General features: G+C 39.4%; 2 protein-coding genes across 2 annotated transcripts in view; one reads left to right on the top strand and one right to left on the bottom strand.

Annotated features, from left to right (window-relative positions):
* pds5b (PDS5 cohesin associated factor B) overlaps positions 1-4723 on the top strand; it is a 28605-nt gene extending 23882 nt beyond the window's left edge. Inside the window, exons 29-35 of the mRNA XM_046067164.1 lie at positions 344-406; positions 514-659; positions 956-1028; positions 2584-2996; positions 3142-3222; positions 4084-4180; positions 4313-4723. Of these exons, the coding sequence (XP_045923120.1) occupies positions 344-406; positions 514-659; positions 956-1028; positions 2584-2996; positions 3142-3222; positions 4084-4180; positions 4313-4345 (906 nt within the window). The 3' untranslated portion in view covers positions 4346-4723. The remainder of the gene's footprint in view (positions 1-343; positions 407-513; positions 660-955; positions 1029-2583; positions 2997-3141; positions 3223-4083; positions 4181-4312) is intronic.
* A 2195-nt stretch (positions 4724-6918) lies between these two features.
* On the bottom strand, positions 6919-9238 carry LOC123981730 (homeodomain-interacting protein kinase 1-like). The gene has a single exon (XM_046066828.1). The coding sequence runs from the start codon at positions 9100-9102 to the stop codon at positions 7270-7272; it is 1833 nt and encodes a 610-aa protein (XP_045922784.1). The 5' UTR covers positions 9103-9238; the 3' UTR covers positions 6919-7269.
* Between the last annotated feature and the right edge of the window lie 3219 nt (positions 9239-12457).

Below are 12457 nucleotides of genomic sequence, written 5' to 3' on the forward strand. Positions count from 1 at the left end.
AATGTTAGGTCAAGATGTGTATACCCTTATATATGTATATGTATATCTTGTGTTACGGGTGCTAATGCACCTCTTTGTAAAATGCATCTACAAAATTATAATTAAAAGATAAACACATGTAGCCACCTGGTTGTTAAGTGTCTACTCCCCAGTTATGTTTTAACATGGGCGTATTTCAGGAGGAATTATCAGCATAACTGGCGCACATTGTGACTAATGAAATTGTTTGGCAGGAGCTAACCATCTCCTGATAATCCTCAGCTCGGGTTTCATTTCAGTTTTTTTTGGTAATCGTTCTCAAACGCAAACAAGGTCTCTGACATAAGATTTCTCTCCGTTTCAGAATTTCAGCAACACAAAAAATTATCTCCCACCAGAGATGAAGGCATTCTTCACTCCAGGAAAGGTAAGCTTAATCAAACCTTTTGAAATGTTTTTTCGTCTCACTTTGTTAGGTCGCATTTTGTTAGGATTGAACATTTCTCAAACTCTTGTCCTTTCTCACTCCTCAAGCCCAAGTCTGCTAACGTTTTGGGTGCAGTAAACAAACCGCTGTCGTCAGCGGGGAAACCGCTGCAGAGTAAAGCTTCTCGTATGGAGACAGCCAGCAACGATGACTCCTCGTCCAACCCAGGCTCCCCACAACGCAGCAAGACCAGGTACAAGACCTGTAATGCGCATATATGCCACAGTGTAGACCAGCAAACCCAAGTTCAAAGTCTGATGTCAACAAGCCTTTACCTGCTAAAACGTCTCTCTGGATCTTATTATTCAAATATAAAATAAAGAAAACAAACTGCTTCACAGCACAGATGAGAGTGCAGATGTTCTCTGATATATGCTCATAGACTACACGGGACAAACAGAAACAAATAGCTTTTTGTATGTTGTCTCCTAAATTGCATTTATGTGTTTATACATAAAATACTAACAGTTAATAAATGCTTTGTTTCAGGCATGACAGCACAGAAATGGATCACAGTGAAAATGAGGACATCAGCCTAAAGAGAGCAGACAGCACTGACAAGGTATCCCGCCTTAAGACCCATCTCTTCACCTCTACCTATCTGTAGCTGTTTGTCATGCTTCTTTATCTGCTCTGTAAAGCGACTTTGAGTTCGAGAAAAGCGCTATACAAATTCAATTTATTATTATTAAAACCTCTTTATGTGCAGAAATAATATCTGCAGTGACGTGCGACTGGATAGAATAACAGAGATTCAGTGTTTTCTTTTCCTATTTTTGAGCTGCCTTGGCTTATGACATCTGCCAGGTCATCATACCTGCAATACTAAAGATTTTCTCAGACCGTCTTGTGTGGAAATATCATCTCAAAGATAAAGTAATCATCCTGAATCTCCCAGTCACAACACTCTTCAAAATGTTCTTGTCTGTAGTTGGAAAGACTTTTTATTATTATTATTATTTTATTATTATTTTATTACACTATTGCTAAGAACTGAAGCTTGGTTTCTTCCTTATTACTGTAATTCAGTATTGATAAGGGCTCCCATGGCCCCAATAGGACAAACAGGCAAAAATAAAGTGTCTTATAATGTGAGCTTGATGGCAAATTTGGAGAAACTTAAGTATTATAAATAATGAAAAGATAACATTTATCTGAAATGACAGAGTAGCTAAGGAGAAGTAGATATTGATGCAGTTAAGTGTTGCCGGTCATAAACCCTTGTGTCTCTGTGTTGTGATTCTACTGTGCAAACACCTGAAGATAGGATTAGCAAGTACTATTCAAGTAAACTGTCAGCCTACAGACCTACTGCAAATCATCACTATTTGTTAAGTTCAGAATATAGTTTATCAACTCTCCCTTCTCCAAAAAGTAAAAAAATAAGGCATCACAACATATCAATATGTTGGGTGGTTTTTAAGCAGTTTATCTTCACAGGAACAAGTTTAACAAGTAATTAGTAATTGTACAGGATTACATTTATAAAGTAACCCTCCCAACCCTGAAAATGTGAATGTACTTGTTTGGTATTCATTATATTCGGCTTTGGCCAAGAATTTTCATTTCGGTGCATGCAATACTGTGACACATTGTGAAATAGAGCGAACAGCTACACTGCAAGTAATGTAGCTAACATTAGCTAAGTTGTGGGTTAGCACACTGTCGCTACAGTTGCTGCTGTAAGCTAACACGCAGAGAGGACAAGACCCAGAGCCAGCACACCAGCTACTGTTGCTGCTACAGCTAACATCACAACAGCACATCTTGGTGAACTAGAAAGTAAGCTATAATGTCTGTGAGCAAGTCATTAACAACATTACCTGACACACAAATCATGGCTGGAGCGACTGTAAAAGTGTCAGGGTGTGGGCCACTTTGTTGGTTTCCCATATACAGAGCCAGGGCTGTGTACAAACACCGGATTTTATTTCACCGCACACGCAGAATGGACAGCTAGCGGACCCTGAGGAGATGTTCGCTGAATATGACAGACGTGTATCGGATTAGAATCACTACCTCACCTTGAGGCTCATAGAGGGGCTCTGGCTTGTCCATGAAAACACACAGCAGGATGCCCATCAGCTCTAGTTAACCATTTGTTCTTTCTTTTACAGGACATTGAAAAGCCCCGCGGTCGCAAACGTGGGGTGGCCTCCAACGACGACCAGGAAAGCAAGCCGAAGCGTGGACGCAAGAAGGCAGCGGCCAACACGACTGCAGCTGCAGACTCTGAGGACCAGTGGGACGAGGACAATCGGCCAGAGGACGAGCAGAACAGCCCGCCCAAAAAAGGACGCAGGGGCCGGCCTCCGAAGTCTGCTACTCCTAGTCAGGACACACCCGCCAAGGGGAAGAGGGGGCGAAAGAAGGCAGTTCCTCCGCCAGAGGATGAGGAGGAGGAGGAGGAAGAGGAGAGGGTAGATGAGGAAGCAGAGGAGGACGAGGAAGAGGATGACAGGAGCAGTGAAAATATGGAGTTGAAGACCAAGGGAGGAAGGCAAGCTAGAGCGCCGCGGCGATCACAAGGGTACGAAACAGAAGGAGCTCCCTGTGTGCAGTAAATGCACACAGAGAAGTTGGATCAGCTTCACTAATAACATCTGCTGTTGGCACTGAGATTTCTTCTACTCATATTTTTTTTTTTTCTCTTGTATTTTGTCTTTGTTCAACAGCTCAGAGTCAGCAGAGTCCACACCGCAGAAGAGGAGAGGACGTCCACCCAAATCAGCTCAGCCACCTGCCAAGAAACCAGTGTAAGATGCACACTAGTTTTGTGCCTGGTCAGGCTTTTGCATAAACTGCAGCACACATTTTCCACATCACAGCGAGCATTTGTGTGTCGGGAAAATTAAATTTTTTGCTCACATGACAATGGAATAGCCTAGCCAAGTTCTACTCTCTTTCTTAAAAAGAAATATTATCTAATAGCTCCAGAAACTTGTGCTACTAATTCATTAGGCCACAAATAATCCTTCAAGCTCAACATAATTTTTCTGAATATTATTTAATTAATTAAATGTTCGTGTACAATGTATTTTCATTATTGGTTAAATGAAATTCTATGATGAACACACAACGTCCAGTCACATTGTATGGCACTGCTTTTTATTTTGGCCACATAACTACAAATGTGTATCTCTATTTCTTTTAATGCGTTATTGGTAGTAAAGTGTATAGATTTTAAAATAAACATTACATTATGGACTCACTGTTGTGCAAATTAATATAATTAATTACAAACAGCTGTGAAATTGAGCTCAAATATGTCTGCGTAATGTCCATGCTACATGCTAACACTACTTTGTGCACAGAAAGTAGTGGCATGAAAGATGAAGTGCATTTTAAAGCATTGCTGTATCTCACCGACCGGTGTGGTGTGTGTTTTGTGTGTGACTTGCTGATTTATTTGCCAAAAGATGCTTCTTATCAACATTTGGCACCTGGTGGGTGAAATTTTGTGACACTTGGAGCAAGGAAATTCTGTGTTGAGCCAGGCTGCAGATTTGTACTTCAGTGGGTGGTGCTGTCTTTTTGTCATGTTTCTACATTTACTAATGTCTCCCTGTTGCACCTTGAGGCGTTCTGATTCAGTGTTTTCCCTCTGTGGTATCCAGGCGTGGTGGGCGATCGAAGGCAGCCGCCGCTAAAGAAGACGAGGAGGAAGAAGATGAAGACGAGGAGGAGGAGCAGGAGGACGAGCCAACACCGAAGGTACTGAAAGTGTTATATGAATCATAGCTGGGAATTCTGGGTTTTAGACTAACTTCAGAAGTGTGGAGGAATTTATAAGCTCCATTTCCTCTCCAGAGCTTTCCCTTTTTAACTTTTCTTTCTCTCCCCTAGGGTCGTAAGAAGGCAGCAGGGCGAAGAAGATGAGCTAAAAAAACTGATGGGGGACAAAAGGAAAGGGCGTGTCTACTCTAAAGTTGTGGAGGAATGACGTAGGAAAGAAAATATGGACATTGAACTTTTTAAACTTTTCATACGCCGACGCTCCTACTGTTACACAAATTCACAAATATACCACATGCACACTACATAAGTACATCCGTATCATCAGCTGTGGGTTGTTGCATTGTGATGATGTTCGCCACATTAAGTAGAAATACTTTTAACAGGAAAAACAAAAAAAGATCACTCTTGTAAATAGTCTCTTATGTCTGTTTCATGTTCTGTTGTGTTTGATGCTGACTGGGGGGATGCTGTAAAGCCTTTACCCACCGATATTATTATTAAAGTGGTCCCATAAAGCAATATCGCTTATCAATCATTCCCTCTGTGTCACACTTCTAAAAACTGAAGAGATTAACCTTTTTTTTTTTTTTTTTTTTTTTTTTGTGACATTAGTTGTCATTTTACTTTAAAAGAAGATTTTTGTTTACAGTTATGTATATTAATACCTTTTTTTTTTTCTTTTTTTTTTTACCATGTATTTAAAAAACAAATTTTAAAAATTGTCAGAAACCTGTCCAAATGTAGAGTTGACTCTGGAAAAGATTTTAGCGTGCGTCTCATTTTTAGGTTTGTACTTAACTGGTAGATGGAAGTCATGAGCAGCTGTGGTTGTAGTGCTTGTCACTGCTGATTAACTTGGCCTCACATCCACCCAGTCAGACCCTCCGTTGTATCAATATAATTCTCTATAAAACCTGAGATGCTCGATTTCTCTTTATTTCACTTTGAAGTCTTTGCTTGTCCTCACATGATCAGCTGTGACGCCTTCAGGTGGAAACGGGAATCAAGCATGAGAACCAAACAAATCAGTTGATTGAGCCTGTTTAGTAAAGGTTTGTTCAAAGTATTTACAATTGAGCATTTTCTAAAGCCCTACATACAATTCTTTTTGAAACTGTTTCCAGTTAAGTAAGGGATAATGCCTTGAAATGTTGTCCTTTCACATACATGGATAATACCTGGCAAGTTGTTGTAAAGGATGACGCAAGAGCTCAACTGAACGAACTGCCAGTCAGAAAGCAAACCTGATGTAAGACATAAGTAAGCTAGCTTACAATGTTAAGTGTCCTGTCAGATACAGTAATAATGGCAGTTTTATACAAGACAACATGCAATTAAATTTAAAATGGAAGAAGCAATTGTGCATTACCCAGAAAAGTAACTTCAGCTAAAAACAAACAAGCTCCTGATAATAAAATGACCCAAAAACGTGCATACACAAACCAATAACTTCAACAACTTCTTGAGGGAAAACTAAATCATGCCTGCATGTGTGCTGACTCAGCAGGGATGATATTAAATGAGAAAAGTTGATCTACAAGAGAAACATGTCTGAAAGCAAAACAGAATGCCTGAGAACCGCACTGCATTATATTTTGTTATAGGTTTAGATTTTTAAATTGTCACCTGCCACCTGAATTTTGTGTCAGGAAATCCTCAGAATGTTCAGACCCCTTTTTCATATATTCCACCATTGGAGATTTCTTGTAGTCGTAAAATGTTGTCTCATCTCGTTCTCGTGAAACCAGGATCGTCGTGTCTCATGAGCTAAGTGTATTGTCACACCCCTGATCTGAGCCCTTGTGTCCCCACCATTTTTCAACACAAAGTGATGCACTTGTGTGTTGGGATATTTCTCTTGTTGCAGTAAATGCACGTTATCAATACAACATGTAAACTTAAAACAGACCCTCTCTCTCTGCTTGTATATCCTTCTCACCTTTTTTTTTAAACCCTGACCAGTTTGCATTCTTGCATTAACACTGAGTCTGGATAACCCAAGAAGCCTCTTGGATGAGAGGTGAAACGTCTTCAGGTGTCTTCAACCGAGTCCACTCCTCCTTGATTTTTAGCATCTTTGGATAACTGAGATTGTTCACAAGACACCTTTTTACTCAGCTCCAATTAACAGCTACTTTAAAACTATTTTTTTTCATGGAGAAACATTTAATGGTTCCTTCACAAATGCGAAGATTGGCTGCCTTTCTTATATAATAACTAGTTTATTTGTAAAAATGTTTGAGGATTTAATTAATTTGAGGATTAATCCACAATAATTATCATTAGTTGCAGTACTATACAAAATAGTTCAAAATTAGCTCCACCAGTAACCAACTACAGCAGTAGTTCTTCAAATCTAATGATATAATTTAATATAACAGTTGCAGTCAATATTTTTCTGCATTGAATACTTTTAATACTTGCCGTAAATTTTTCTGATTATACTTTTACATTTTCAGCTGACTTTTTCTTGTGTAACAGTTAATTTTACAGTGTAGTGTTAGTACTTTTACTTATGTGAAGGATCTGAATACTTCCTCCACCACTGCCAGCGCTTCATGCACATGGTCTGGAGTAGGTCTGCCTAGCAACTAATCAGATGTTTTTTCTTTTTCAGCCAAATAAAGAAAATGTTCTGAAAAGGCTCTTTTTTTTCAGATACAAACATGTATCTGAATTAACCTGATAAAGAGTTTAGAATCAACAGTTAAAAATTGTTGCTTTCTCAAACTTTATTATACTCGAATTATATTGCTCAGGAAATTCATAAGGAAACTGGACAGATGGATGGAACACAGATGAATCAAACTCTGTCCATCAAAGGCTGAATTTGAGACTTTGTTAGATGTCTGTAAGAAGCCAAATGGCCTTGCTCCTCTTATGATCTCTGAAAGATTTGCTGAATATGATGCAGCTGGGTTTCTTAGGACATCTGACAGTCAGCTGACAGTGCTTCTGAACTATTATTATTTCTGTTCACTGCAAAAGATTACAACTCAAACGTAGGGTTAAAATGAACTTCACCTTCACATCTTTCCTTGCAGCCACAGAGTGACTTTTTACAGTTATGGTCTTTTAGTTGTTGGAGGTCGAGGTTTAAACAGAGAAAACACTCTCTTCTTCACTTGACTGAAGAATTTACAGGTCTTTTGAAGTAGATTCCTCTTCTTCTTTGTCTTGACATCAACCACGTCTTTGGTTGTAATGGCAGGTGCAGCTCCATCAGTGGAGCCAGCTCTGTCACCATTAATGGCAAATGGCCCGCGATCACAACTTGTGGCTGCAGCTGAAGGTCCTGCTACATATAAATGGTTGGAAATCTCAGCGTTTGAATGTCCATCCATTGATCCGCTTTCATCAAAATGAAAACTAGAGAAATGATCATTGGAACATAGAGTGAATGTCTTTCTGTCGAAGGAGCGAAGTGCTGAATGGTCGATGCCCTCATCGCTACTGGAACTCTCAGTTTCTAAATCTTCACCACAGAAACTCTCAACATCTGCCTTGTTGCCACTTAAACGGCTATTGTCTGAGTCCTTTTCGCTGAAACTGGCAGAAGTTGGGTCACTCTTTGAGAAAGTCTTGAGAGCTATGGAACAAACGGTGTCCGAGTCCTTTTCACCCAAACTTGCAAAAGACAGCTCACTCTTTGAGAACGTCTTGACAGCTGTGGAATGAATGGTGCCAGAGCCTCCATCACTTGAAGCTTGGTCGTCAGTGAGCTCCAAATCAGGGTCGGTGGTGTAATTATCTGTTTCATCCAAATTGGAAACAGTCATCAACTTGAGGGCATCTTCTGCATAGGAGCTGGTGTCCACTAAATTAACCAGGTGAACCATTGTGATGAATGTGTGTTTCAGGGCTTTCTCCGGCGTGATGCGACGTCCAGCGTCCATGTGTAGACAAGCTTTCAGGAGGCTGAAGAATGCCATCTTGTCTAGAAACTCCAGAGGATCCTCTATCTCTGGATAACTCATTACAGCGTCCTCCAAGTCCATGGCTGTTTTAAAAAACTTCCACGACATGTGGGGTTCGATACCACTTGCTTCCGTGTACTCATATGGCTGCCTTAGTCTCCACCGTGGAGTAACGGAGCCCTTCTTCTTACTGAAAAACTTCCAGGTGTTTTGTCCAGCACTCAGCAGGTCGTCGTCTGGCTGGCCCAGCATGTGCACCATAGCTTTCATCCTATGAAATGAACAAATTCCTTGGAAGAAGTGGATGCCAAAGTGCAGGTACATCAGGATGCATCCCAGTCCCCACATATCCACAGCTTCGGACAAGGGGAGGCCCAAGATCACCTCTGGAGCCCTGTATGAAGCAGCCTGTATGGTCTTACCAACCATCAATTTTTTCACTGGAATGGCCAGGCCAAAGTCGATTATCTTAATCCTGAAGGGTTGATGCTTCTGATTGACGAGCATTACATTGTCCGGTTTCATGTCTGTGTGAACAATACCAATACTCTTCAAAGCTTTGAATGCTACTAGCAGCTGGAAGAGCACAGGGCGAATTTCCCTATGACTCAAAGGCATGTTGTTTCTCTCCCTCATCAGGTCTGCAAGGCTCTTGTCCAGCATCTCAAAGGCCAGGCATGAGAGGTTGTTGGAGGTGAAACTGTCCATGAATCTTACAATGTTGTTCTTCTCTGGGTCAAGAGCCCTGACTGCATTTAAGATTTGCACTTCCCTTTGATTTTGGGCATGGTTATCCTTTTTGTGGATCTTAACTGCCACCAACTTCTTGGTTGTCAAATCAACACACTTGACAACTTTTCCAAAACTTCCCTCTCCATTTGAGTTCAGCACCATGTAGTTGGTGGACCTGCTGGAGAGTATGTCACGCCTCTGTACCTCATAAGATTCCTCTTCATATGGAGATGAAAATGAGGAAGACATTTTTGTCGGATGTTTTCAAATATTACTATATTACTATTATGTGCTGTAACACAGTATAGTGGAACACGTACGCTTCTTACTCTGAATGTCACTAGAAAGTAAATGATCAGACTGAAGATACAGATCAGATTAAAAATATATTTTAACTTGGATGTAGAACTCTCATGATGACATCACGATGACATAAGATCTAATGATCAAAGGAATCAACGGCAGAGTTCTAAATTCCTTTTTTGTTTGTCTTCAAATAAAAACAAACAAAAAAAACTATTGGCAAGAATGTTAAAGTTACATTAAATTACACAACTGCCTAATTAAATTACAACTACTCTCTCTCTTGCTTTTTTATTAAATATGAATGAGAAGATCCATGTGTATTCTCTCCGGTTGTGGAAGGCAGAGGCTTATTTAGCTGTGAAGCTTTATCGCAACTGCTTGTAGGTCAAAGAGAGGCTGTCTTCTGTTGGTTGGCCATGTTTATCTGTCTGTCTTGATGGCCAGGCTTTGCTCGCTGAGTCTCTACATACTGTCTGTGTTCTCTTAAGCTTTTTTATCAGCAGTATCATCATCATCCTCAGCACTGCTCCAATGAATAAAGTTTATTTCTGTTTACCGTTTTTATAATTGCTTCTATATTATTCACTGCTATGTAACAGAAGGTAGTAACTCAGTTTCACTCTTTAACCTGTTGTATTGTGACAAAATAAATCTACCTACCTATAGGTCAGGTAGTTTTCTTTCTGATCATGTATAATTTGATGATGATTTGATTCATGCCACACAATATAATAGGAAATAAATCTATAGCCTATACATAATTTGTATGTATCTTTCAATAACTTCAGACAGTAAAAACAGGGACATTGCTTATTATAGTACTTGACAACAATGCATTCTATAAACAACCATTTGTTACACTAGTATAATTAATCAGTCATAGTCATTAGACACACAAACACATATATCAAGAACACTCATTCATAATACATTCAAGTATAAACACTATCATTAAAAACTACAAGCAAACACTTAAGACATAAGACAAAAAATAAAAGGAGAAAATAAACGCATATAATGACAAAATGAATAACAAGCAAGATTCATAAAAGGCCTTTAGATTCGTATGAAAATACCAATATAATAATAATTAAACTTAGCTCAGTGCTTCACAGAGACAAAGATGTAATAAAATACCACAGTGAATGATAAAATGCACGAGGGGCAAAATAAAATAAGAAATAACAAGAAAATTAAACATTAAAACAAACAGGATAAAAGAAGAAATAAAATGAGAATAAAAACAATTAAATTAACAGGCAGCTCTGATAAAATCAGGATATGATTTAGACAGCCAGGTCGTTTCATGAGCCTCAGGGTTCTGACAGCAAAAGATCTGTCCCCTTTAGTTTTCTGCCTGGACTCAGGAAGAGATAGGAGAACCCCTGCCTGAAGATCTCAAACTACGCAATGGCCTTTAAGGAGTAAATATAATCTGGAGCCAGGTCATGGAGAGCCTTAAACGTAATCAAGATGTTAAGATCTTAAAATCAGTCCTAAAACAAACAGGGAGCCAGCGTAAAGAGGTTAAAACAGGTGTTATGTGATTATAGCAGCTGAGTTCTGAACAGTCTGTAGTCATTTCAGAGTTTCTTGAACAAGACAAGTGAAGAGGCTTTTGCAATAATCAAGGCGTGAGGAGACAAAAGCACGTACCACATTTTCTGCACATCTATGCCTGGTTTCTGGATGTATAAAACCTCTTAAAGCCCACCGTGTCCCCAGCTTTATATGGTAGTTTTGGAGCTGATCATCTTAAAATGTACAAACATCCAATGGTGTGTCCAAAAACTGCTCACCATGTATGAGCTGCTGAATGCCACAAAACAAGAACAATTAATGTGATGCTTCTCTCATCTGTTGTCAGGCCAACAAAAAAAAGAGGGGTATGTGACAGCTTGTAAAGGTTTTGGAGTCTACCAGAAGGGATTAGGTCTTGCTTATATAAGGTACTTAGTTCACATGCAGCACACACTACATGTTTAATATGGATGAACACTGATCAATCGGCTGATAATTAAACTTCTAAGTAGCCTTAAATTAATTACACAACACAAGTGCTCACAACATTAGTGCTCTTTGGTTTGAGATTTCATTGTATAAATGTGAAGCATTTTTCTCCCTCATGTAAATACTACTGGTTATCTCAGACCCCCTTCACTTTTGTGCATATCTTCAAGGCCAAAATAATCAGCCCTTTATTTGAATGGATTCTGATGTCATTATTTGCAGTGTCCACTGCATTGATTTTGACCACACAGACCGTAGCATCACAAACAGTATGTGCTCTCAGGCTGCTAAGCATCACTTGATGGTGTTCTTCCTGTGTTAGTTATGGAGGCTAGCAGCGCTCTACATTGCTTATGCATGTACACTTGAGATTGGAACTTTCCAGTGCAGCTCAGCTCGGTGGAAAAACACTCACACGCCACGTTCTGCAGCTGGTTAGGATCCATGACCGTCCATAATCACATGCCATTCAGCTGCCGGGTGAGTCTGTCTCCCTGCAGCAGGTAAAGCACCTGCCCTTTCAAGGAAAATACACCTCTGTCACTTGCTGAGCTGTACTTGAGAAGCAGCGTCTACGCTGTGTGTAATGTCCCTGTTCAAAGTCACTTAAGTGAGTCAGGACAACAGTCTGTAAAAGGTGAACACACTTTTGATTGTGCAATAATTGATTACAATTGATTGTAATGTAATTCTATGAAGAGCTACTTTACCGAGCTAATTTCTCACGCCGTCATCTGTCTTTGTTTAAGCTATTCTAATCCTTGTAATTTTTTACTTTTGTTTTTATGGCAGGAACATTAACAAATTGTGTCTGACACTTAAGATTAGAAATGTTGAGTATCAAGTATTAATGTTAGCCAGGTTATAGGTTGAACCCTGATAGCAGGTTACTTGAAGAATGCAAGTACCCTTACTTTGCAGTCATATAGAGATTGGCAGCTAAATGAATAAATGAACTATGGAGACATGACTGTCAGTTTTAACTGCCCAAGAGGTTCAACTCACTACCATACTTTCAGCCGTTAACCCCTTATTTTTCATCTCATCATTAAGAAACTTCAAAAAAATATATATGGCTGTGATTTATTTTCACATTTGTTTACATTTGTGTTCAGCAGCCTGCACAGGTCTCATCATTTTGCTTATTCTATAACAGAACCTCTGGTGACAATTGATCACATTTCTTATTGATATTCCTGTTTTATGATTATGAATAATGACGCACTTAATTTACTGCTGGGTTTTTCTAAACTGTATTCACAATTTAAGGCCGTAATTAATGATTATT

Source organism: Micropterus dolomieu, linkage group LG13, assembly GCF_021292245.1.
Source record: "Micropterus dolomieu isolate WLL.071019.BEF.003 ecotype Adirondacks linkage group LG13, ASM2129224v1, whole genome shotgun sequence".
In the NCBI taxonomy this organism is placed as follows: Eukaryota; Metazoa; Chordata; class Actinopteri; order Centrarchiformes; family Centrarchidae; genus Micropterus; species Micropterus dolomieu.